Here is a 27,819-nt window from a genome sequence, read left to right on the forward strand (position 1 = left end):
AAATGAAGACAGAGAAAGACAGTTCGAGCTGACGCAGAAGTGGACAGAAATCTACGGGAGACGAGAGATGCGATGCGATCCGTCGCGCTAATAAACAAACGCACGTGTGTGTTGTATCAGTCCACACGGGGGTGTGCGCATGCGCACTTCCGCCTGAGTTCGCAAATCGCCGAAAAATCGTCCATTGCGCCTTTATTAATGTACAAATGCCCCGCCCACTTCCGAGCAAGTGAACCTGACCGCGACATAAACTGGCACACCGGTCCAGGAAAAACCTACATTATTCCGGTCCGTGGTACAAGGTCGGGAACCCTTGATGTATATTATATATATGTATATTATATATATGTATATATATATATATATATATATGTATATTATATATATGTATATATATATATATATGTATATTATATATATGTATATTATATATATGTATATATATATATCTATATATATATATATATATATATATATATATTCATACATCTTTGAAATGTTTTTATCTTTCCTCAGCGTCTCAAACCACGTGACCATCATCTGAATGTCACGTGGGTTCGTGATCACGTGCTTCCTGTGTCAGCTGATCCTCGAGCCGTGTCATCCGGACTAAACCAGGACTAAACCAGGACTAAACCGGGACTAAACCGGGACTAAACCGGGACCAGACTGGGACCAGACTGTCCTCATCATGCCGCTGCCGGAGCTGTACTTTAACGTGGATAACGGGTATCTGGAGGGGCTCGTGCGGGGCTTTAAGGCCGGGATCCTGAGCCAGGCCGACTATCTGAACCTGGTCCAGTGCGAGACTCTGGAGGGTGAGTTCTGACGGGCCCTGGTCACGGTCACGGAGGCTCCGGGCCCCCGGTCGGCGAGGCTCCGGGCCGAGGCTCCGGGCCCCCGGTCGGCGAGGCTCCGGGCCCCCGGTCGGCGAGGCTCCGGGCCCCCGGTCGGCGAGGCTCCGGGCCCCCGGTCGGCGAGGCTCGGAGCCTCAGTTTTATTCTGAAAGGTCTAGTGTAAAGCTAATGCTAACGAGGCTAATGCTAAACTGTCACATGACAAACCGTGACGTTGCTACATTAAAGATTCTTTACAACGACAATAAACCACACGTGACACGTTCAATGACGCCACAACGTAAAGTGTTCATAAAGTGTTTTATGAATTTGAATGACCGCGTAGCTTATGTGCTAACCCCGAGCTAAGAGCTAAGCTAACATACAAGTCTGTGCTAACAAATACTTAAGCACTAAAATATAGAAACAAAACATGTCACAAGAACATGAGTCACAGTGTCATACGTTTAAGAATAAACATGTCAACACTTAATAGTTTATCTCTTGGTGGTTTCATTAATATTCAAAAGTAAAAAGGCAAATATGATGAAATATGGATTGTACCAAAATAATGTTGAGTTTCAGTTTTGATCCAATGTGAATGTTAAAAACAGGAACTGAGTCAAACACTTTGAATGGAGTTTCACATACGTGTGCGTGTCTTTCACATACGTGTGCGTGTGTTTCACATACGTGTGCGTGTCTTTCACATACGTGTGCGTGTCTTTCACATACGTGTGCGTGAGTTTCACATACGTGTGCGTGTGTTTCACATACGTGTGCGTGAGTTTCACATACGTGTGCGTGAGTTTCACATACGTGTGCGTGTGTTTCACATACGTGTGCGTGAGTTTCACATACGTGTGCGTGTCTTTCACATACGTGTGCGTGTGTTTCACAAACGTGTGCGTGTCTTTCACATACGTGTGCGTGAGTTTCACATACGTGTGCGTGTGTTTCACATACGTGTGCGTGTCTTTCACATACGTGTGCGTGAGTTTCACATACGTGTGCGTGTGTTTCACATACGTGTGCGTGTGTTTCACATTTGTGTGCGTGTGTTTCACATACGTGCGACGTGTGCGTGTGTTTCACATACGTGTGCGTATGTGTGTGCGTGTGTTTCACATACGTGAGCGTGTCTTTCACATACGTGCGCGTGTGTTTCACATACGTGTGCGTGTGTTTCACATACGTGTGCGTATGTGTGTGCGTGAGTTTCACATACGTGTGCGTGTCTTTCACATACGTGTGCGTGTCTTTCACATACGTGCGCGTGTGTTTCACATACGTGTGCGTGTGTTTCACATACGTGTGCGTGTGTTTCACATACGTGCGCGTGTGTTTCACATACGTGTGCGTGTGTTTCACATACGTGTGCGTATGTGTGTGCGTGAGTTTCACATACGTGTGCGTGTGTTTCACATACGTGTGCGTGTCTTTCACATACGTGCGCGTGTGTTTCACATACGTGCGCGTGTGTTTCACATACGTGCGCGTGTGTTTCACATACGTGTGCGTGTGTTTCACATACGTGTGCGTGTGTTTCACATATGTGCGCGTGTGTTTCACATACGTGCGCGTGTCTTTCACATACGTGTGCGTGTGTTTCACATACGTGTGCGTGTGTTTCACATACGTGTGCGTGTGTTTCACATACGTGTGCGTGTGTTTCACATACGTGCGCGTGTCTTTCACATACGTGTGCATGAGTTTCACATACGTGTGCGTGTGTTTCACATACGTGTGCGTGAGTTTCACATACGTGTGCGTGTGTTTCACATACGTGTGCGTGTGTTTCACATACGTGTGCGTGTGTTTCACATACGTGTGCGTGTGTTTCACATTCGTGTGCGTGTGTTTCACATACGTGTGCGTGTGTTTCACATTCGTGTGCGTGTGTTTCACATACGTGTGCGTGTGTTTCACATTCGTGTGCGTGTGTTTCACATACGTGTGCGTGTGTTTCACATACGTGTGCGTGTGTTTCACATACGTGTGCGTGTGTTTCACATACGTGCGCGTGTGTTTCACATACGTGCGCGTGTCTTTCACATACGTGTGCGTGTCTTTCACATACGTGTGCGTGTGTTTCACATACGTGTGCGTGTGTTTCACATACGTGCGCGTGTGTTTCACATACGTGCGCGTGTGTTTCACATACGTGTGCGTGTCTTTCACATACGTGTGCGTGTGTTTCACATACGTGTGCGTGTGTTTCACATACGTGTGCATGAGTTTCACATACGTGTGCGTGTGTTTCACATACGTGCGCGTGTGTTTCACATACGTGTGCGTGTCTTTCACATACGTGCGCGTGTCTTTCACATACGTGTGCATGAGTTTCACATACGTGTGCGTGTGTTTCACGTGTTTCAGACCTGAAGCTCCACCTCCAGAGCACAGACTATGGCAGTTTCCTGGCCAATGAGGCGTCTCCTCTGACCGTCTCAGTCATCGATGACAAACTGAAGGAGAAGATGGTGGTGGAGTTCAGACACATGAGGAACCAGTCGTATGAACCGCTGGCCTCGTTCATGGACTTCATCACGTAAGAACCGTGTTAGAACCTGAGTCTGCACCATGTGAAATTATATAAAACATTCTGCCCTGTCTCAGCTCAGTTTAAACAAGATGAACGTAACATATTGAGCAGAAGGCGTGTTAAGGACCTTTAAGGGCCTCTGTATCATATTGACTTTCCATACTCTCGCTCCGCCTGTGCCTCATCCATGATCTTGCGGTCGTGCGTGATCGTGCGTGATCGTGCATGATCGGGAGGTCGTGCATGATCGTGCATGATCGTGCATGATCGTGCGGTCGGGCGTGATCGAGTGTGATCGTGTGTGGCCGTGCGGTCGTGCGTGATCTCTGTGTCCCCCTCTGACCCCTGCGTCCCTCGCTGACCTCTGCGTCCCTCTCTCTCTGACCTCTGCGTGCCTCTCTCTCTGACCTCTGCGTCCCTCGCTGACCTCTGCGTCCCTCTCTCTCTGACCTCTGCGTCCCTCTCTGACCCCTGCGTCCCTCTCTGACCCCTGCATCCCTCTCTGACCCCTGCGTCCCTCGCTGACCCCTGCGTCCCTCTCTCTCTGACCTCTGCGTCCCTCGCTGACCTCTGCGTCCCTCTCTCTCTGACCTCTGTTGCAGTTACAGTTACATGATCGATAACGTGATCCTGCTGATCACTGGGACCCTGCACCAGAGGGCCATCTCCGAGCTGGTGCCCAAGTGCCACCCTCTGGGCAGTTTTGAGCAGATGGAGGCCGTGAACATCGCCCAAACGCCCGCCGAGCTCTACAACGCCATCCTGGTGGACACGCCCCTCGGTAATGCCCACATCCCACAATAATAATCAAACAGATTTGGTCCTGGCTCTGCTCCTGGCTCTGCTCCTGGCCCTGGTTCTGGTTCTGGTTCTGTGTTTGACCTGGTTCTCTTCTGTTGCAGCTGCTTTCTTTCAGGACTGTATTTCAGAACAAGATCTGGATGAAATGAACATTGAGATCATCAGGAACACTCTCTACAAGGTATGACCTGGTTCAGTTCTGGTTCTGGTTCTACCCTGGTTCAGTTCTGGTTCTACCCTGGTTCAGTTTTGGTTCAGTTTCGTTTCACTTCTGGTTCCGTCTCGTTTCAGTTCTGGTTCCGTCTCGTTTCAGTCCTGGTTCTGTCTCGTTTCAGTTCTGGCTCCGTCTCGTTTCACTTCTGGTTCCGTCTCGTTTCAGTTCTGGTTCCGTCTCGTTTCAGTTCTGGTTCCGTCTTGTTTCAGTTCTGGTTCCATCTTGTTTCAGTTCTGGTTCTGTCTCGTTTCAGTCCTGGTTCTGTCTTGCTTCATTTCTGGTTCTGTCTCGTTTCAGTTCTGGTTCCGTCTCGTTTCAGTTCTGGTTCCGTCTCGTTTCAGTTCTGGTTCCGTCTCGTTTCAGTTCTGGTTCCGTCTCGTTTCAGTTCTGGTTCCGTCTTGTTTCAGTTCTGGTTCCATCTTGTTTCAGTTCTGGTTCTGTCTCGTTTCAGTCCTGGTTCTGTCTTGCTTCATTTCTGGTTCTGTCTCGTTTCAGTTCTGGTTCCGTCTCGTTTCAGTTCTGGTTCCGTCTTGTTTCAGTTCTGGTTCCGTCTCGTTTCAGTTCTGGTTCCGTCTCGTTTCAGTTCTGGTTCTGTCTTGTTTAAGTTCTGGTTCCGTCTTGTTTCAGTTCTGGTTCTGTCTTGTTTCAGCTCTGGTTCCGTCTCGTTTCAGTTCTGGTTCCGTCTCGTTTCACTTCTGGTTCTGTCTTGTTTCATTTCTGGTTCCGTCTTGTTTCACTTCTGGTTCCGTCTCGTTTCAGTTCTGGTTCCGTCTTGTTTCACTTCTGGTTCCGTCTCGTTTCAGTTCTGGTTCCGTCTTGTTTCAGTTCTGGTTCCGTCTTGTTTCAGTTCTGGTTCCGTCTCGTTTCAGTTCTGGTTCCGTCTCGTTTCACTTCTGGTTCCGTCTCGTTTCAGTTCTGGTTCTGTCTTGTTTAAGTTCTGGTTCTGTCTTGTTTAAGTTCTGGTTCCGTCTTGTTTAAGTTCTGGTTCTGTCTTGTTTCAGTTCTGGTTCTGTCTTGTTTAAGTTCTGGTTCCGTCTTGTTTAAGTTCTGGTTCTGTCTTGTTTCAGTTCTGGTTCTGTCTTGTTTCAGGCGTACCTTGAGGCGTTCTATAAATTCTGCTCAAATCTGGGAGGAACCACAGCCGACACCATGTGCCCCATCCTGGAGGTACGTCCTACTCAAGTACTACTACTGCAGTACTACTGCAATACTATTCCAGTACTACTCCAGTACTACTCCAGGCAGTACTACTGCAATAATACTGCAGTACAGGTCCTGGTCCTGGTCTGTACTCCATGTGTACTCCATGTGTACTCCATGTGTACTCCATGTGTACTCCATGTGTACTCCATGTGTACTCCATGTGTACTCCATGTGTACTCCATTTGTTGTAGTTCGAGGCGGACCGTCCAGCCTTCATCATGTGTACTTCATGTGTACTTCATGTGTACTTCATGTGTACTTCATGTGTACTTCATGTGTACTTCATGTGTTGTAGTTTGAGGCGGACCGTCGAGCCTTCATCATGTGTACTTCATGTGTACTTCATGTGTACTTCATGTGTTGTAGTTCGAGGCGGACCGTCGAGCCTTCATCATGTGTACTTCATGTGTACTTCATGTGTACTTCATGTGTACCCCATGTGTACCCCATGTGTACCCCATGTGTACTCCATGTGTACTCCATGTGTACTCCATGTGAACTCCATGTGAACTCCATGTGTACTCCATGTGTACTCCATGTGTACCCCATGTGTACTCCATGTGTACTCCATGTGAACTCCATGTGAACTCCATGTGTACTCCATGTGTACTCCATGTGTACTCCATGTGTACTCCATGTGTACTCCATGTGTACTCCATGTGTTGTAGTTCGAGGCGGACCGTCGAGCCTTCATCATGTGTACTTCATGTGTACTTCATGTGTACTTCATGTGTACTTCATGTGTTGTAGTTTGAGGCGGACCGTCGAGCCTTCATCATGTGTACTTCATGTGTACTTCATGTGTTGTAGTTCGAGGCGGACCGTCGAGCCTTCATCATGTGTACTTCATGTGTACTTCATGTGTACTTCATGTGTACTTCATGTGTTGTAGTTCGAGGCGGACCGTCGAGCCTTCATCATGTGTACTTCATGTGTACTTCATGTGTACTTCATGTGTACTTCATGTGTTGTAGTTCGAGGCGGACCGTCGAGCCTTCATCATGTGTACTTCATGTGTACTTCATGTGTACTTCATGTGTACTTCATGTGTTGTAGTTCGAGGCGGACCGTCGAGCCTTCATCATGTGTACTTCATGTGTACTTCATGTGTACTTCATGTGTACTTCATGTGTTGTAGTTCGAGGCGGACCGTCGAGCCTTCATCATGTGTACTTCATGTGTACTTCATGTGTACTTCATGTGTTGTAGTTCGAGGCGGACCGTCGAGCCTTCATCATGTGTACTTCATGTGTACTTCATGTGTACTTCATGTGTACTTCATGTGTTGTAGTTCGAGGCGGACCGTCGAGCCTTCATCATCACCATAAACTCGTTTGGGACGGAGCTCTCTAAAGAAGATCGAGCCAAACTCTTTCCTCACTGTGGAAAACTGTTCCCTGAAGGTCTCGCCCAACTCGCAAGAGCCGACGACTACGAGCAGGTCAAGGTTGTGGCCGACTACTACCCAGTGAGTACTGCATACTGCATACTACTACTACTCTGAGTACAAGTACTGCACACACTACTACTCCTCAACAACGCGACACACAAACACAGGAAGCACAACAACGCGACACACAAACACAGGAAGCACAACAACGCGACACACAAACACAGGAAGCACAACAACACGACACACAAACACAGGAAGCACAACAACACGACACACAAACACAGGAAGCACAACAACGCGACACACAAACAGAGGAATCACAACAACGCGACACAGGAAGCACAACAACACGACACACAAACACAGGAAGCACAACAACACGACACACAAACACAGGAAGCACAACGACACACAAACACGAAGCACAACAACACGACACACAAACACAGGAAGCACAACAACACGACACACAAACACAGGAAGCACAACAACGCGACACACAAACACAGGAAGCACAACAACGCGACACACAAACACAGGAAGCACAACAACGCGACACACAAACACAGGAAGCACAACAACGCGACACACAAACACAGGAAGAACAACAACGCGACACACAAACACAGGAAGCACAACAACACGACACACAAACACAGGAAGTACAACAACGCAACACACAAACATAGGAAGCACAACAACGCGACACACAAACACAGGAAGCACAACAACGCGACACACAAACACAGGAAGCACAACAACGCGACACACAAACACAGGAAGCACAACAACACGACACACAAACACAGGAAGCACAACAAAGCGACACACAAACACAGGAAGCACAACAACACGACACACAAAAACAGGAAGCACAACAACACAACACACAAACACAGGAAGCACAACAACGCGACACACAAACAGAGGAATCACAACAACGCGACACAGGAAGCACAACAACACGACACACAAACACAGGAAGCACAACAACACGACACACAAACACAGGAAGCACAACGACACACAAACACGAAGCACAACAACACGACACACAAACACAGGAAGCACAACAACACGACACACAAACACAGGAAGCACAACAACACCACACACAAACACAGGAAGCACAACGACACACAAACACGAAGCACAACAACGCAACACACAAACATAGGAAGCACAACAACGCGACACACAAACACGAAGCACAACGCAACACAGGAAGCACAACAACACGACACACAAACACGAAGCACAACGCGACACACAAACACAGGAAGCACAACAACGCGACACACAAACACGAAGCACAACGCAACACACAAACACGAAGCACAACAACGCGACACACAAACACGAAGCACAACAACACGACACACAAACACAGGAAGCACAACAACGCAACACACAAGCAGAGGAAGCACAACAACACGACACACAAACACGAAGCACAACAACACGACACACAAACACGAAGCACAAAAACACGACACACGAAGCACAACAACACGACACACAAACACGAAGCACAACAACACCACACACAAACACAGGAAGCACAACAACACCACACACAAACACGAAGCACAACAACGCGACACACAAACATAGGAAGCACAACAACGCGACACACAAACACGAAGTACAACGCGACACACAAACAAAGGAAGCACAACAACACGACACACAAACACGAAGCACAACGCGACACACAAACACAGGAAGCACAACAACACGACACGAAGCACAACGCAACACACAAACACGAAGCACAACAACACGACACACAAACACAGGAAGCACAACAACGCGATACACAAACACAGGAAGCACAACAACGCGACACACAAACACAGGAAGCACAACAACGCGACACACAAACACAGGAAGCACAACAACGCGATACACAAACACGAAGCACAACGCGACACACAAACACAAAGCACAATGCGAAACACAAACACGAAGCACAACAAGGCGACACACAAACACGAAGCACAACAAGGCGACACACAAACACGAAGCACAACAAGGCGACACACAAACACGAAGCACAACAAGGCGACACACAAACACAGGAAGCACAACAACGCGACACACAAACACGAAGCACAACAACGCGACACACAAACACGAAGCACAACGCGACACACAAACACGAAGCACAACGCGACACACAAACACGAAGCACAACGCGACACACAAACACGAAGCACAACGCGACACACAAACACGAAGCACAACGCGACACACAAACACAGGAAGCACAACAACGCGACACACAAACACAAAGCACAACAACGCGACACACAAACACAGGAAGCACAACAACGCGACACACAAACACAGGAAGCACAACAACGCGACACACAAACACAGGAAGCACAACAACGCGACACACAAACACAGGAAGCACAACAACGCGACACACAAACACAGGAAGCACAACAACGTGACACACAAACACAGGAAGCACAACAACGCGACACACAAACACAGGAAGCACAACAACGCGACACACAAACACAGGAAGCACAACAACGCGACACACAAACACAGGAAGCACAACAACGCGACACACAAACACAGGAAGCACAACAACGCGATACACAAACACAGGAAGCACAACAACGCGACACACAAGCACAGGAAGCACAACAACGCGACACACAAACACGAAGCACAACGCGACACACAAACACGAAGCACAACGCGAAACACAAACACGAAGCACAATAACGCGACACACAAACACAAAGCACAACAACGCGACACACAAACACAAAGCACAACAACGCGACACACAAACACAGGAAGCACAACAACGCGACACACAAACACAGGAAGCACAACAACGCGACACACAAACACAGGAAGCACAACAACGCGACACACAAACACAGGAAGCACAACAACGCGACACACAAACACAGGAAGCACAACAACGCGACACACAAACACAGGAAGCACAACAACGCGATACACAAACACAGGAAGCACAACAACGCGATACACAAACACAGGAAGCACAACAACGCGACACACAAACACAAAGCACAACAACGCGACACACAAACACAGGAAGCACAACAACGTGACACACAAACACAGGAAGCACAACAACGCGACACACAAACACAGGAAGCACAACAACGCGACACACAAACACAGGAAGCACAACAACGCGACACACAAACACAGGAAGCACAACAACGCGACACACAAACACAGGAAGCACAACAACGCGATACACAAACACAGGAAGCACAACAACGCGATACACAAACACAGGAAGCACAACAACGCGACACACAAGCACAGGAAGCACAACAACGCGACACACAAACACGAAGCACAACGCGACACACAAACACGAAGCACAACGCGAAACACAAACACGAAGCACAATAACGCGACACACAAACACAAAGCACAACAACGCGACACACAAACACAAAGCACAACAACGCGACACACAAACACAGGAAGCACAACAACGCGACACACAAACACAGGAAGCACAACAACGCGACACACAAACACAGGAAGCACAACAACGCGATACACAAACACGAAGCACAACGCGACACACAAACACGAAGCACAATGCGAAACACAAACACGAAGCACAACAAGGCGACACACAAACACGAAGCACAACAAGGCGACACACAAACACGAAGCACAACAAGGCGACACACAAACACGAAGCACAACAAGGCGACACACAAACACAGGAAGCACAACAACGCGACACACAAACACGAAGCACAACAACGCGACACACAAACACGAAGCACAACGCGACACACAAACACGAAGCACAACGCGACACACAAACACGAAGCACAACGCGACACACAAACACGAAGCACAACGCGACACACAAACACGAAGCACAACGCGACACACAAACACAGGAAGCACAACAACGCGACACACAAACACAAAGCACAACAACGCGACACACAAACACAGGAAGCACAACAACGCGACACACAAACACAGGAAGCACAACAACGCGACACACAAACACAGGAAGCACAACAACGCGACACACAAACACAGGAAGCACAACAACGCGACACACAAACACAGGAAGCACAACAACGTGACACACAAACACAGGAAGCACAACAACGCGACACACAAACACAGGAAGCACAACAACGCGACACACAAACACAGGAAGCACAACAACGCGACACACAAACACAGGAAGCACAACAACGCGACACACAAACACAGGAAGCACAACAACGCGATACACAAACACAGGAAGCACAACAACGCGACACACAAGCACAGGAAGCACAACAACGCGACACACAAACACGAAGCACAACGCGACACACAAACACGAAGCACAACGCGAAACACAAACACGAAGCACAATAACGCGACACACAAACACAAAGCACAACAACGCGACACACAAACACAAAGCACAACAACGCGACACACAAACACAGGAAGCACAACAACGCGACACACAAACACAGGAAGCACAACAACGCGACACACAAACACAGGAAGCACAACAACGCGACACACAAACACAGGAAGCACAACAACGCGACACACAAACACAAAGCACAACAACGCGACACACAAACACAGGAAGCACAACAACGTGACACACAAACACAGGAAGCACAACAACGCGACACACAAACACAGGAAGCACAACAACGCGACACACAAACACAGGAAGCACAACAACGCGACACACAAACACAGGAAGCACAACAACGCGACACACAAACACAGGAAGCACAACAACGCGATACACAAACACAGGAAGCACAACAACGCGATACACAAACACAGGAAGCACAACAACGCGACACACAAGCACAGGAAGCACAACAACGCGACACACAAACACGAAGCACAACGCGACACACAAACACGAAGCACAACGCGAAACACAAACACGAAGCACAATAACGCGACACACAAACACAAAGCACAACAACGCGACACACAAACACAAAGCACAACAACGCGACACACAAACACAGGAAGCACAACAACGCGACACACAAACACAGGAAGCACAACAACGCGACACACAAACACAGGAAGCACAACAACGCGACACACAAACACAGGAAGCACAACAACGCGACACACAAACACAGGAAGCACAACAACGCGACACACAAACACAGGAAGCACAACAACGCGACACACAAACACAGGAAGCACAACAACGCGACACACAAACACAGGAAGCACAACAACGCGACACACAAACACAGGAAGCACAACAACGCGACACACAAACACAGGAAGCACAACAACGCGACACACAAACACAGGAAGCACAACAACGAGACAGAACAAACAAAATGCCAAAAAAGTACAAAGAGTCCACACACTGATCCAAAAAGAGATCAGAGGGTGGAGGACATTAACCTGTTTCCATCCACCTCTTTGGTCCTGTGCACACTGGTTTGACCCACATGTCATTGCTTATTAAAAGAGGATGTTACGTTCCGCATGTGAGTGTGATGCATCATGGGAAAGCTTAGGCCTTCTAGTTTCTGCAGATGTGCACATGTCACACTGTCAGGGCTTCAGAACTCACACTACAGAAGCACAAACATGAACAAAACATCCTTTTTTTAGTCTCGTCTGAATATTGTCCATTTGTAATGGTCCTGAGCAGGACATACTTCATTGTGTTTATGCTGTTCACTGCACATGATGTTGTCATGACAACAACTGAGACAAGAATGAACAGAATTAAAGCTGTTTCCTCCGTCATAAACACAAACAGGACAAGAGTTTGTAAAAGTTGAGACTTTCTCACAAACTTTTGGCAATTGCTTCTTGGGGCAAATTATTCAATGTAAATCAATGACATATTTGTTTTGTTGAGAAAATAATCTTTAAAATGATGTATAACTTATGGTATTGACCACGGAAATAAAAGTGATGATGTAAGAGAATATTTGAGATATGGAAACTGCACTGGCCTCAAGAGGATGTGACAGGAGCATGTGACAGGAGCATGTGACAGGAGCATGTGACAGGAGCATGTGACAGGAGCATGTGACAGGAGGAGCATGTGACAGGAGGAGCATGTGACAGGTGGATGTGACAGGTGGATGTGACGGGTGGATGTGACAGGTGGATGTGACAGGTTAAAGTTCCTCTGGTACATTTTCACATTTACAACCTGAACATTTAGACAAATATAAATGTGTTTTCAGGAGTACAAGCTTCTGTTTGAGGGCGCGGGCAGTAACCCTGGAGACAAGACCCTGGAGGACCGCTTCTTTGAACATGAGGTACTTTTGCTACTGTCAGTAGTACTGTCAGTACTACTGTCAGTACTACTGTCAATACTCTACTGTCAGTAGTACTGTCAGTACTCTACTGTCAGTACTCTACTGTCAGTACTCTACTGTCAGTAGTACTGTCAGTACTCTACTGTCAGTAGTACTGTCAGTACTCTACTGTCAGTACTCTACTGTCAGTACTACTGTCAGTACTACTGTCAATACTCTACTGTCAGTACTCTACTGTCAGTACTCTACTGTCAGTACTCTACTGTCAGTACTACTGTCAGTACTCTACTGTCAGTACTCTACTGTCAGTACTACTGTCAGTACTACTGTCAATACTCTACTGTCAGTACTCTACTGTCAGTAGTACTGTCAGTACTCTACTGTCAGTACTCTACTGTCAGTACTACTGTCAGTACTACTGTCAATACTCTACTGTCAGTACTCTACTGTCAGTACTCTACTGTCAGTACTCTACTGTCAGTACTACTGTCAGTACTCTACTGTCAGTACTCTACTGTCAGTACTCTACTGTCAGTACTCTACTGTCAGTACTCTACTGTCAGTACTCTACTGTCAGTAGTACTGTCAGTACTCTACTGTCAGTAGTACTGTCAGTACTACTGTCAGTACTACTGTCAGTACTCTACTGTCAGTACTCTACTGTCAGTAGTACTGTCAGTACTCTACTGTCAGTAGTACTGACAGTAGTACTGTCAGTACTACTGACAGTACTATGTGTTACACAAAGTTATTGTCCTGAGATTAGCGAGACCTGGCGCTCGCTAAAGCCCCTCGTCGCCTCCGCTCTCCCGGTGGCTCCTCCCGCTCTCCCGGTGGCTCCTCCCGCTCTCCCGGTGGCTCCTCCCGCTCCCCCGGTGGCTCCTCCCGCTCTCCCGGTGGCTCCTCCCGCTCCCCCGGTGGCTCCTCCCGCTCTCCCGGTGGCTCCTCCCGCTCCCCCGGTGGCTCCTCCCGCTCTCCCGGTGGCTCCTCCCGCTCTCCCGGTGGCTCCTCCCGCTCCCCCGGTGGCTCCTCCCGCTCCCCCGGTGGCTCCTCCCGCTCTCCCGGTGGCTCCTCCCGCTCTCCCGGTGGCTCCTCCCGCTCTCCCGGTGGCTCCTCCCGCTCTCCCGGTGGCTCCTCCCGCTCTCCCGGTGGCTCCTCCCGCTCTCCCGGTGGCTCCTCCCGCTCTCCCGGTGGCTCCTCCCGCTCTCCCGGTGGCTCCTCCCGCTCTCCCGGTGGCTCCTCCCGCTCTCCCGGTGGCTCCTCCCGCTCTCCCGGTGGCTCCTCCCGCTCCCCCGGTGGCTCCTCCCGCTCCCCCGGTGGCTCCTCCCGCTCTCCCGGTGGCTCCTCCCGCTCTCCCGGTGGCTCCTCCCGCTCTCCCGGTGGCTCCTCCCGCTCCCCCGGTGGCTCCTCCCGCTCCCCCGGTGGCTCCTCCCGCTCTCCCGGTGGCTCCTCCCGCTCTCCCGGTGGCTCCTCCCGCTCTCCCGGTGGCTCCTCCCGCTCTACAAAAACACTTTTTTCTGACGAATGCATCGCATTTGAGAGAAATATATAGTTTATTCTGAAACCTGATGCAACTAAATAAATGTTCATGTGTAACTCAAAGTACATTGTGATGTTATGTGTTTCAGGTGAAGCTGAACAAACTGGCGTTTCTGAACCAGTTCCATTTCTCCGTCTTTTATTCGTACGTGAAACTGAAGGAGCAGGAATGTCGTAACATCGTGTGGATCGCCGAGTGCATCGCCCAGCGCCACCGAGCCAAGATCGACAACTATATCCCCATCTTCTGAAGCCACGCCCACAAGACGGCATACACACACAACACTGACACGCCCACAGCACAGACACGCCCACAGCACAGACACGCCCACAGACACGCCCACAGACACGCCCACAGACACGCCCACCACCTCCAGACCCAAACATTCCCAGTTGCTTCATAAAGCCATAAAGGCTCCCTCTGCAGGCGGCTGCAGACATTACACTCAGAGTAACTCATTTAAAACGTGATGAAAAGTTATATTTATTGTATTTAAATGTATTTGTTGTGTTTATGAGGAAGTGTTGTGGAAAATGGATATAAAGTGATTGTAAATGTTGAATAAAAGTGTTTAAGTCCAACAGTTTGTTAAACATCCCATTGAGAGGGGGGAGGGGGAGGAGGAGAGAGGGCTTCTCCTCAGGCAGGAGGGGAGTGGCCTCCTGCCTGAGGGGAGTGGCCTCCTGCCTGAGGGGAGTGGCCTCCTGCCTGAGGGGAGTGGCCTCCTGCAGAGATGGAAGTCTGCAGCCGATCACCTTCTCAGCAGAGGGCGCTGTAGTCTTTGTCCCTGGCTGTGGCTCCAACGTACCACACGGTGATGGAGGAGGCGATGGAGGAGGTGATGGAGGAGGTGATGGAGGAGGCGATGGAGGAGGCGATGGAGGAGGCGATGGAGGAGGCGATGGAGGAGGTGATGGAGGAGGTGATGGAGGAGGCGATGGAGGAGGCGATGGAGGAGGCGATGGAGGTGTAGAACTGCTCCATTTCTTCAGCTGCTGCAGGAAGTTCATCCTCTGCTGGAGCTAATGGTGGCTCCTCCCACTTGAGGTCCTGGTGATGGTGGTGCAGAGGAGGTGGAGGGAGTCCACAGTGGAGATGGGGCAGTCTGAGATGGTGAGGGGGGCTTTGACTTTCCTGAAGTCCACGATCATCTCCACTGGAGGAGGTGAGGGGGGTGGAGGAGGAGGTGAGGGGGGCGGGGTTGGGTTGGCTGAGGTGGCCACAGTGGGGGAGGGGCTGTCAAATCTGCAGTAGAAGGAGCTGAGCTGCTGAGCCAGTTTTCTATCATCTGCAGAAGGGGGGCTCTGGGCTTGTAGTTGGTGAGAAGCCATAGCCCACTCCACACAGAGGCCGGGTTGTTGTTTGAGAACTGCTGCTTCAGACGTGTTGTGCTCTAGCTCTCGACTCCTCCTGCTGAACCCGTACTTTGCCTCTTTATAGCGCCCTCTATTTACGGCCCTGTGCCCAAACTTACAAATAGTTTTAAAAAACAAATAAAACCAATACAATCTAAATAATAAATTGAACTGGTAAGAATATAACAATCAGAGGAGCTCACGACTCAAGAGCCTGAGCCCCCAGAGCCTGAGGCCCCAGAGCCCGAGGCCCCTGAGCCTGAGGCCCCTGAGCCTGAGGCCCGAGGCCCCAGAGCCTGAGGCCCCAGAGCCTGAGCTGAGGCCCCAGAGCCTGAGCTGAGGCCCCAGAGCCTGAGCCCCCAGAGCCTGAGGCCGAGGCCCCAGAGCCTGAGCCCCCAGAGCCTGAGGCCCCAGAGCCTGAGCTGAGGCCCCAGAGCCTGAGCTGAGGCCCCAGAGCCTGAGGCTGGGGCCCCAGAGCCTGAGCTGAGGCCCCAGAGCCTGAGCCAGAGGCCCCAGATTATTGCTCCGTTTCACATATGCAACAATAATAAACCTTTAGAAAGACTCTGCAATGCCCATTAGCATGTATGCTAATGCCCATTAGCATGTATGCTAATGCCCATTAGCATGTATGCTAATGCCCATTAGCATGTATGCTAATGCCCATTATCTACACTAAACTTTGTGCTAAGCTGTTTCTAAAGCTGGGTTTATGCAGCTGCGAATGACCGCGTCGGACCAGAGTGACCGCGTCGGACCAGAGTGACCGCGTCGGACCAGAATGACCGCGTTGGGGAAAAGATTTTACTACGTTCCGCTCGCTCAGATTTCTGTCTGAACTGCACAGACAGAAATACTTTCCATTTGCCGTCGTTCATCTCATTTTCATGCAATATTTACATGTATTTACCAGCGGTGACGCCCTGTGTGTTCAGAATGATGTTATATATATATATATATATATATATATATATATATATATATATATATATATTTCCCACTCTTCATCTGTCAAAACCAGATGACCTTCTCTTTCTCTCTTGTTTTTAACATAGTTGCAGGGTTTAGGTTCCACATTGATATAATTTGGGAAACACCTCCAAAGGACCGAGTCAAGGTCCTCTGGGATGTCCAGATACAGACCGAATGGTGATGGAACCAACCGGACATAGAGGAGGTCTCAATTGTCAGAGGAAAGCTGTGGTGGTCTCAATTGTCAGAGGAAAGCTGTGGTGGTCTCAAGGGTCAGAGGAAAGCTGTGGTGGTCTCAAGGGTCAGAGGAGCTGTGGTGGTCTCAAGGGTCAGAGGAAAGCTGTGGTGGTCTCAAGGGTCAGAGGAAAGCTGTGGTGGTCTCAAGGGTCAGAGGAAAGCTGTGGTGGTCTCAAGGGTCAGAAGAAAGCTGTGGTGGTCTCAAGGGTCAGAGGAGCTGTGGTGGTCTCAAGGGTCAGAGGAAAGCTGTGGTGGTCTCAAGGGTCAGAGGAGCTGTGGTGGTCTCAAGGGTCAGAGGAAAGCTGTGGTGGTCTCAAGGGTCAGAGGAGCTGTGGTGGTCTCAAGGGTCAGAGGAAAGCTGTGGTGGTCTCAAGGGTCAGAGGAAAGCTGTGGTGGTCTCAAGGGTCAGAGGAGCTGTGGTGGTCTCAAGGGTCAGAGGAAAGCTGTGGTGGTCTCAAGGGTCAGAGGAAAGCTGTGGTGGTCTCAAGGGTCAGAGGAAAGCTGTGGTGGTCTCAAGGGTCAGAGGAAAGCTGTGGTGGTCTCAAGGGTCAGAGGAGCTGTGGTGGTCTCAAGGGTCAGAGGAAAGCTGTGGTGGTCTCAAGGGTCAGAGGAGCTGTGGTGGTCTCAAGGGTCAGAGGAAAGCTGTGGTGGTCTCAAGGGTCAGAGGAGCTGTGGTGGTCTCAAGGGTCAGAGGAAAGCTGTGGTGGTCTCAAGGGTCAGAGGAAAGCTGTGGTGGTCTCAAGGGTCAGAGGAAAGCTGTGGTGGTCTCAAGGGTCAGAGGAGCTGTGGTGGTCTCAAGGGTCAGAGGAAAGCTGTGGTGGTCTCAAGGGTCAGAGGAAAGCTGTGGTGGTCTCAAGGGTCAGAGGAGCTGTGGTGGTCTCAAGGGTCAGAGGAAAGCTGTGGTGGTCTCAAGGGTCAGAGGAAAGCTGTGGTGGTCTCAAGGGTCAGAGGAAAGCTGTGGTGGTCTCAAGGGTCAGAGGAAAGCTGTGGTGGTCTCAAGGGTCAGAGGAGCTGTGGTGGTCTCAAGGGTCAGAGGAAAGCTGTGGTGGTCTCAAGGGTCAGAGGAGCTGTGGTGGTCTCAAGGGTCAGAGGAAAGCTGTGGTGGTCTCAAGGGTCAGAGGAGCTGTGGTGGTCTCAAGGGTCAGAGGAAAGCTGTGGTGGTCTCAAGGGTCAGAGGAGCTGTGGTGGTCTCAAGGGTCAGAGGAGCTGTGGTGGTCTCAAGGGTCAGAGGAGCTGTGGTGGTCTCAAGGGTCAGAGGAAAGCTGTGGTGGTCTTAAGGGTCAGAGGAGCTGTGGTGGTCTCAAGGGTCAGAGGAGCTGTGGTGGTCTCAAGGGTCAGAGGAGCTGTGGTGGTCTCAAGGGTCAGAGGAGCTGTGGTGGTCTCAAGGGTCAGAGGAGCTGTGGTGGTGGACATTGCAGTTCATGAGATGGAAACATCCGGAAAAAGGAACATGAGAAACTAGAGAAATACTGTGGCCTCAGAGAGGAGCTGGAGAAGGTCTGGAGCCTGAAGGTATCAGTGGTGCTGTAGTGACCCCCAAACTGGAGAAATGACATGAGCAGAACATCTCGGTCCAGAAAAGTGCAGGAACAGAAAGATACTGAAGAACCCTCAAGCTCCCAGGGGCCTCTGGGGGAGGAGCCCAGGGGCCTCTGGGGGAGGAGCCCAGCTTGAAGGGGGATTGAGACCACCCACAGAGGGGGAGGAAGAGGGTTTTTCTTTTTTATATATGTCTCGCTTGTTGTGTCATGTTTAGTCTCTCGAGGTCGATGTAAATCTTTATTTCCTAGTCAAATGATCATGACACAGGCAATTTTTGAATATTCTTATCCAGAGCTCAAGTTCTACAGCGATGTATTTGTGTCTTCAGAGGGAAGACGACTGGAGGTGAAGCTGCAGGTGAAGCTGCAGGTGAAGCTGCAGGTGAAGCTGCAGGTGAAGCTGCAGGTGAAGCTGCAGGTGAAGGTGAAGCTGCAGCTGCAGGTGAAGGTGAAGCTGCAGGTGGAGGTGCAGGTGGGGGTAAGTGCAGCGACACTGCTCTGACTTGAACTCTTAAATGCTTTTAGTCCATCATCTAAAAGAGCTGTAAAAATAAACCTAATTTCAGAAGCTACTGCCTCAGTGAAGTACAGACAGAGAGGTCAAACCAGACCTGAGCAGAACCTGAGCAGAACCTGAGCAGAACCTGAGCAGAACCTGAGCAAAACCTGAGCAGAACCTGAGCAGAACCTGAGCAGAACCTGAGCAGAACCTGATTATGTCAGTGTCAGTGTCCTCGTCCTCCTCCTGTCCTAATGTAAACCATCTGCTGCACCACTGAAGGGCTGAGTCAGGTCTATGATGTGGCGAGCTGAAGGACTGAGTCAGGTCTATGATGTGGCGAGCTGAAGGGCTGAGTCAGGTCTGTGATGTGGCGAGTTGAAGGGCTGAGTCAGGTCTATGATGTGGCGAGCTGAAGGGCTGAGTCAGGTCTGTGATGTGGCGAGCTGAAGGGCTGAGTCAGGTCTATGATGTGGCGAGTTAAAGGGCTGAGTCAGGTCTATGATGTGGCGAGTTAAAGGGCTGAGTCAGGTCTGTGATGTGGCGAGTTGAAGGGCTGAGTCAGGTCTATGATGTGGCGAGCTGAAGGGCTGAGTCAGGTCTATGATGTGGCGAGCTGAAGGACTGAGTCAGGTCTATGATGTGGCGAGCTGAAGGGCTGAGTCAGGTCTGTGATGTGGCGAGTTGAAGGGCTGAGTCAGGTCTATGATGTGGCGAGCTGAAGGGCTGAGTCAGGTCTGTGATGTGGCGAGCTGAAGGGCTGAGTCAGGTCTATGATGTGGCGAGTTAAAGGGCTGAGTCAGGTCTATGATGTGGCGAGTTAAAGGGCTGAGTCAGGTCTGTGATGTGGCGAGTTGAAGGGCTGAGTCAGGTCTATGATGTGGCGAGCTGAAGGGCTGAGTCAGGTCTGTGATGTGGCGAGCTGAAGGGCTGAGTCAGGTCTATGATGTGGCGAGTTAAAGGACTGAGTCAGGTCTATGATGTGGCGAGCTGAAGGGCTGAGTCAGGTCTATGATGTGGCGAGCTGAAGGGCTGAGTCAGGTCTATGATGTGGCGAGCTGAAGGGCTGAGTCAGGTCTGTGATGTGGCGAGTTGAAGGGCTGAGTCAGGTCTATGATGTGGCGAGCTGAAGGGCTGAGTCAGGTCTGTGATGTGGCGAGCTGAAGGGCTGAGTCAGGTCTATGATGTGGCGAGCTGAAGGACTGAGTCAGGTCTATGATGTGGCGAGTTAAAGGGCTGAGTCAGGTCTATGATGTGGCGAGTTAAAGGGCTGAGTCAGGTCTATGATGTGGCGAGCTGAAGGACTGAGTCAGGTCTATGATGTGGCGAGCTGAAGGACAGAGTCAGGTCTATGATGTGGCGAGCTGAAGGACTGAGTCAGGTCTATGATGTGGCGAGCTGAAGGGCTGATTCAGGTCTATGATGTGGCGAGCTGAAGGGCTGAGTCAGGTCTATGATGTGGCGAGCTGAAGGGCTGAGTCAGGTCTATGATGTGGCGAGTTAAAGGACTGAGTCAGGTCTATGATGTGGCGAGCTGAAGGACAGAGTCAGGTCTATGATGTGGCAAGCTGAAGGACTGAGTCAGGTCTATGATGTGGCGAGCTGAAGGGCTGAGTCAGGTCTATGATGTGGCGAGCTGAAGGGCTGAGTCAGGTCTATGATGTGGCGAGCTAAAGGGCTGAGTCAGGTCTATGATGTGGCGAGCTAAAGGGCTGAGTCAGGTCTATGATGTGGCGAGCTGAAGGGCTGAGTCAGGTCTATGATGTGGCGAGTTAAAGGGCTGAGTCAGGTCTATGATGTGGCGAGCTGAAGGGCTGAGTCAGGTCTATGATGTGGCGAGCTGAAGGACTGAGTCAGGCCTATGATGTGGCGAGCTGAAGGGCTGAGTCAGGTCTATGATGTGGCGAGCTGAAGGGCTGAGTCAGGTCTATGATGTGGCGAGCTGAAGGGCTGAGTCAGGTCTATGATGTGGCGAGCTGAAGGACTGAGTCAGGTCTATGATGTGGCGAGCTGAAGGACTGAGTCAGGTCTATGATGTGGCGAGCTGAAGGACTGAGTCAGGTCTATGATGTGGCGAGCTGAAGGACTGAGTCAGGTCTATGATGTGGCGAGCTGAAGGACTGAGTCAGGTCTATGATGTGGCGAGCTGAAAGACTGAGTCAGGTCTATGATGTGGCGAGCTGAAGGGCTGAGTCAGGTCTATGATGTGGCGAGCTGAAGGACTGAGTCAGGTCTATGATGTGGCGAGCTGAAGGACTGAGTCAGGTCTATGATGTGGCGAGCTGAAGGGCTGAGTCAGGTCTATGATGTGGCGAGCTGAAGGGCTGAGTCAGGTCTATGATGTGGCGAGCTGAAGGGCTGAGTCAGGTCTATGATGTGGCGAGCTGAAGGGCTGAGTCAGGTCTATGATGTGGCGAGCTGAAGGGCTGAGTCAGGTCTATGATGTGGCGAGCTGAAGGGCTGATTCAGGTCTATGATGTGGCGAGCTGAAGGGCTGAGTCAGGTCTATGATGTGACGAGCTGAAGGGCTGAGTCAGGTCTATGATGTGGCGAGCTGAAGGGCTGAGTCAGGTCTATGATGTGGCGAGCTGAAGGGCTGAGTCAGGTCTATGATGTGGCGAGCTGAAGGACTGAGTCAGGTCTATGATGTGGCGAGCTGAAGGACTGAGTCAGGTCTATGATGTGACGAGCTGAAGGGCTGAGTCAGGTCTATGATGTGGCGAGCTGAAGGACTGAGTCAGGTCTATGATGTGGCGAGCTGAAGGGCTGAGTCAGGTCTATGATGTGGCGAGCTGAAGGGCTGAGTCAGGTCTATGATGCGGCGAGCTGAAGGACTGAGTCAGGTCTATGATGTGGCGAGCTGAAGGGCTGAGTCAGGTCTATGATGTGGCGAGCTGAAGGACTGAGTCAGGTCTATGATGTGGCGAGCTGAAGGACTGAGTCAGGTCTATGATGTGGCGAGCTGAAGGGCTGAGTCAGGTCTATGATGTGGCGAGCTGAAGGACTGAGTCAGGTCTATGATGTGGCGAGCTGAAGGGCTGAGTCAGGTCTATGATGTGGCGAGCTGAAGGGCTGAGTCAGGTCTATGATGTGGCGAGCTGAAGGACTGAGTCAGGTCTATGATGTGGCGAGCTGAAGGACTGAGTCAGGTCTATGATGTGGCGAGCTGAAGGACTGAGTCAGGTCTATGATGTGGCGAGCTAAAGGGCTGAGTCAGGTCTATGATGTGGCGAGCTGAAGGGCTGAGTCAGGTCTATGATGTGGCGAGTTAAAGGGCTGAGTCAGGTCTATGATGTGGCGAGCTGAAGGGCTGAGTCAGGTCTATGATGTGGCGAGCTGAAGGACTGAGTCAGGTCTATGATGTGGCGAGCTGAAGGGCTGAGTCAGGTCTATGATGTGGCGAGCTGAAGGACTGAGTCAGGTCTATAATGTGACGAGCTGAAGGGCTGAGTCAGGTCTATGATGTGGCGAGCTGAAGGACTGAGTCAGGTCTATAATGTGACGAGCTGAAGGGCTGAGTCAGGTCTATGATGTGGCGAGCTGAAGGACTGAGTCAGGTCTATGATGTGGCGAGCTGAAGGGCTGAGTCAGGTCTATGATGTGGCGAGCTGAAGGGCTGAGTCAGGTCTATGATGTGGCGAGCTGAAGGGCTGAGTCAGGTCTATGATGTGGCGAGCTGAAGGGCTGAGTCAGGTCTATGATGTGGCGAGTTAAAGGGCTGAGTCAGGTCTATGATGTGGCGAGCTGAAGGGCTGAGTCAGGTCTATGATGTGGCGAGCTGAAGGACAGAGTCAGGTCTATGATGTGACGAGCTGAAGGGCTGAGTCAGGTCTATGATGTGGCGAGCTGAAGGGCTGAGTCAGGTCTATGATGTGGCGAGCTGAAGGGCTGAGTCAGGTCTATGATGTGGCGAGCTGAAGGGCTGAGTCAGGTCTATGATGTGGCGAGCTGAAGGACAGAGTCAGGTCTATGATGTGACGAGCTGAAGGGCTGAGTCAGGTCTATGATGTGGCGAGCTGAAGGGCTGAGTCAGGTCTATGATGTGGCGAGCTGAAGGGCTGAGTCAGGTCTATGATGTGGCGAGCTGAAGGACTGAGTCAGGTCTATGATGTGGCGAGCTGAAGGACTGAGTCAGGTCTATGATGTGACGAGCTGAAGGGCTGAGTCAGGTCTATGATGTGGCGAGCTGAAGGACTGAGTCAGGTCTATGATGTGGCGAGCTGAAGGACTGAGTCAGGTCTATGATGTGGCGAGCTGAAGGACTGAGTCAGGTCTATGATGTGACGAGCTGAAGGGCTGAGTCAGGTCTATGATGTGGCGAGCTGAAGGACTGAGTCAGGTCTATGATGTGGCGAGCTGAAGGGCTGAGTCAGGTCTATGATGCGGCGAGCTGAAGGACTGAGTCAGGTCTATGATGTGGCGAGCTGAAGGGCTGAGTCAGGTCTATGATGTGGCGAGTTAAAGGGCTGAGTCAGGTCTATGATGTGGCGAGCTGAAGGACTGAGTCAGGTCTATGATGTGGCGAGCTGAAGGGCTGAGTCAGGTCTATGATGCGGCGAGCTGAAGGACTGAGTCAGGTCTATGATGTGGCGAGCTGAAGGACTGAGTCAGGTCTATGATGTGGCGAGTTAAAGGGCTGAGTCAGGTCTATGATGTGGCGAGCTGAAGGGCTGAGTCAGGTCTATGATGTGGCGAGCTGAAGGGCTGAGTCAGGTCTGTGATGTGGCGAGCTGAAGGGCTGAGTCAGGTCTATGATGCGGCGAGCTGAAGGACTGAGTCAGGTCTATGATGTGGCGAGCTGAAGGGCTGAGTCAGGTCTATGATGTGGCGAGCTGAAGGACTGAGTCAGGTCTATGATGTGGCGAGCTGAAGGACTGAGTCAGGTCTATGATGTGGCGAGCTGAAGGGCTGAGTCAGGTCTATGATGTGGCGAGCTGAAGGACTGAGTCAGGTCTATGATGTGGCGAGCTGAAGGGCTGAGTCAGGTCTATGATGTGGCGAGCTGAAGGGCTGAGTCAGGTCTATGATGTGGCGAGCTGAAGGACTGAGTCAGGTCTATGATGTGGCGAGCTGAAGGACTGAGTCAGGTCTATGATGTGGCGAGCTGAAGGACTGAGTCAGGTCTATGATGTGGCGAGCTAAAGGGCTGAGTCAGGTCTATGATGTGGCGAGCTGAAGGGCTGAGTCAGGTCTATGATGTGGCGAGTTAAAGGGCTGAGTCAGGTCTATGATGTGGCGAGCTGAAGGGCTGAGTCAGGTCTATGATGTGGCGAGCTGAAGGACTGAGTCAGGTCTATGATGTGGCGAGCTGAAGGGCTGAGTCAGGTCTATGATGTGGCGAGCTGAAGGGCTGAGTCAGGTCTATGATGTGGCGAGCTGAAGGGCTGAGTCAGGTCTATGATGTGGCGAGCTGAAGGGCTGAGTCAGGTCTATGATGTGCGAGCTGAAGGACTGAGTCAGGTCTATGATGTGGCGAGCTGAAGGGCTGAGTCAGGTCTATGATGTGCGAGCTGAAGGACTGAGTCAGGTCTATGATGTGGCGAGTTAAAGGGCTGAGTCAGGTCTATGATGTGCGAGCTGAAGGACTGAGTCAGGTCTATGATGTGGCGAGCTGAAGGGCTGAGTCAGGTCTATGATGTGGCGAGCTGAAGGACTGAGTCAGGTCTATGATGTGCGAGCTGAAGGGCTGAGTCAGGTCTATGATGTGGCGAGCTGAAGGGCTGAGTCAGGTCTATGATGTGCGAGCTGAAGGGCTGAGTCAGGTCTATGATGTGGCGAGTTAAAGGGCTGAGTCAGGTCTATGATGTGCGAGCTGAAGGACTGAGTCAGGTCTATGATGTGGCGAGCTGAAGGGCTGAGTCAGGTCTATGATGTGGCGAGCTGAAGGACTGAGTCAGGTCTATGATGTGGCGAGCTGAAGGGCTGAGTCAGGTCTATGATGTGGCGAGCTGAAGGACTGAGTCAGGTCTATGATGTGGCGAGCTGAAGGACTGAGTCAGGTCTATGATGTGGCGAGCTGAAGGGCTGAGTCAGGTCTATGATGTGGCGAGCTGAAGGGCTGAGTCAGGTCTATGATGTGGCGAGCTGAAGGGCTGAGTCAGGTCTATGATGTGGCGAGCTGAAGGACTGAGTCAGGTCTATGATGTGGCGAGCTGAAGGACTGAGTCAGGTCTATGATGTGGCGAGCTGAAGGGCTGAGTCAGGTCTATGATGTGGCGAGCTGAAGGACTGAGTCAGGTCTATGATGTGGCGAGCTGAAGGGCTGAGTCAGGTCTATGATGTGGCGAGCTGAAGGGCTGAGTCAGGTCTATGATGTGGCGAGTTAAAGGGCTGAGTCAGGTCTATGATGTGGCGAGCTGAAGGACTGAGTCAGGTCTATGATGTGGCGAGCTGAAGGACTGAGTCAGGTCTATGATGTGGCGAGCTGAAGGACTGAGTCAGGTCTATGATGTGGCGAGCTAAAGGGCTGAGTCAGGTCTATGATGTGGCGAGCTGAAGGGCTGAGTCAGGTCTATGATGTGGCGAGTTAAAGGGCTGAGTCAGGTCTATGATGTGCGAGCTGAAGGACTGAGTCAGGTCTATGATGTGGCGAGCTGAAGGGCTGAGTCAGGTCTATGATGTGGCGAGCTGAAGGACTGAGTCAGGTCTATGATGTGCGAGCTGAAGGGCTGAGTCAGGTCTATGATGTGGCGAGCTGAAGGGCTGAGTCAGGTCTATGATGTGCGAGCTGAAGGGCTGAGTCAGGTCTATGATGTGGCGAGTTAAAGGGCTGAGTCAGGTCTATGATGTGCGAGCTGAAGGACTGAGTCAGGTCTATGATGTGGCGAGCTGAAGGACTGAGTCAGGTCTATGATGTGGCGAGCTGAAGGACTGAGTCAGGTCTATGATGTGGCGAGCTAAAGGGCTGAGTCAGGTCTATGATGTGGCGAGTTGAAGGGCTGAGTCAGGTCTATGATGTGGCGAGCTGAAGGGCTGAGTCAGGTCTGTGATGTGGCGAGCTGAAGGGCTGAGTCAGGTCTATGATGTGGCGAGTTAAAGGGCTGAGTCAGGTCTATGATGTGGCGAGTTAAAGGGCTGAGTCAGGTCTGTGATGTGGCGAGTTGAAGGGCTGAGTCAGGTCTATGATGTGGCGAGCTGAAGGGCTGAGTCAGGTCTGTGATGTGGCGAGCTGAAGGGCTGAGTCAGGTCTATGATGTGGCGAGTTAAAGGACTGAGTCAGGTCTATGATGTGGCGAGCTGAAGGGCTGAGTCAGGTCTATGATGTGGCGAGCTGAAGGGCTGAGTCAGGTCTATGATGTGGCGAGCTGAAGGGCTGAGTCAGGTCTGTGATGTGGCGAGTTGAAGGGCTGAGTCAGGTCTATGGTGTGGCGAGCTGAAGGGCTGAGTCAGGTCTGTGATGTGGCGAGCTGAAGGGCTGAGTCAGGTCTATGATGTGGCGAGCTGAAGGACTGAGTCAGGTCTATGATGTGGCGAGTTAAAGGGCTGAGTCAGGTCTATGATGTGGCGAGTTAAAGGGCTGAGTCAGGTCTATGATGTGGCGAGCTGAAGGACTGAGTCAGGTCTATGATGTAGCGAGCTGAAGGACAGAGTCAGGTCTATGATGTGGCGAGCTGAAGGACTGAGTCAGGTCTATGATGTGGCGAGCTGAAGGGCTGATTCAGGTCTATGATGTGGCGAGCTGAAGGGCTGAGTCAGGTCTATGATGTGGCGAGCTGAAGGGCTGAGTCAGGTCTATGATGTGGCGAGTTAAAGGACTGAGTCAGGTCTATGATGTGGCGAGCTGAAGGACAGAGTCAGTTCTATGATGTGGCAAGCTGAAGGACTGAGTCAGGTCTATGATGTGGCGAGCTGAAGGGCTGAGTCAGGTCTATGATGTGGCGAGCTGAAGGGCTGAGTCAGGTCTATGATGTGGCGAGCTAAAGGGCTGAGTCAGGTCTATGATGTGGCGAGCTAAAGGGCTGAGTCAGGTCTATGATGTGGCGAGCTGAAGGGCTGAGTCAGGTCTATGATGTGGCGAGTTAAAGGGCTGAGTCAGGTCTATGATGTGGCGAGCTGAAGGGCTGAGTCAGGTCTATGATGTGGCGAGCTGAAGGGCTGAGTCAGGTCTATGATGTGGCGAGCTGAAGGGCTGATTCAGGTCTATGATGTGGCGAGCTGAAGGACTGAGTCAGGTCTATGATGTGGCGAGCTGAAGGGCTGAGTCAGGTCTATGATGTGACGAGCTGAAGGGCTGAGTCAGGTCTATGATGTGGCGAGCTGAAGGGCTGAGTCAGGTCTATGATGTGGCGAGCTGAAGGGCTGAGTCAGGTCTATGATGTGGCGAGCTGAAGGACTGAGTCAGGTCTATGATGTGGCGAGCTGAAGGACTGAGTCAGGTCTAT

At 51.0% G+C, this 27,819-nt stretch overlaps 1 protein-coding gene across 3 annotated transcripts in view; it reads left to right on the plus strand.

Moving 5' to 3' along the window:
* The window catches only part of LOC140380800 (V-type proton ATPase subunit d 1), a 371,409-nt gene extending 355,994 nt beyond the window's left edge, over nt 1-15,415 (plus strand). For 2 of the 3 annotated variants that reach the window (XM_072464710.1, XM_072464709.1), the window contains exons 2-9: nt 691-818; nt 3,216-3,387; nt 3,984-4,162; nt 4,284-4,363; nt 5,486-5,563; nt 6,891-7,067; nt 13,217-13,294; nt 14,923-15,092. In XM_072464710.1, the coding sequence (XP_072320811.1) occupies nt 692-818; nt 3,216-3,387; nt 3,984-4,162; nt 4,284-4,363; nt 5,486-5,563; nt 6,891-7,067; nt 13,217-13,294; nt 14,923-15,084 (1,053 nt within the window). In that variant the 5' untranslated portion in view covers nt 691 and the 3' untranslated portion in view covers nt 15,085-15,092. Of the gene's footprint in view, nt 1-690; nt 819-3,215; nt 3,388-3,983; nt 4,163-4,283; nt 4,364-5,485; nt 5,564-6,890; nt 7,068-13,216; nt 13,295-14,922; nt 15,093-15,177 lie in introns of those variants that run through there. The other variant, XM_072464711.1, reaches the window with a different exon arrangement.
* Nucleotides 15,416-27,819: the final 12,404 nt, after the last annotated feature.

This window comes from Eucyclogobius newberryi, unplaced genomic scaffold (assembly GCF_026437365.1).
Source record: "Eucyclogobius newberryi isolate DKJ021-1_F unplaced genomic scaffold, fEucNew1.0.hap1 SCAF_5, whole genome shotgun sequence".
NCBI classification, from domain to species: domain Eukaryota; kingdom Metazoa; phylum Chordata; class Actinopteri; order Gobiiformes; family Gobiidae; genus Eucyclogobius; species Eucyclogobius newberryi.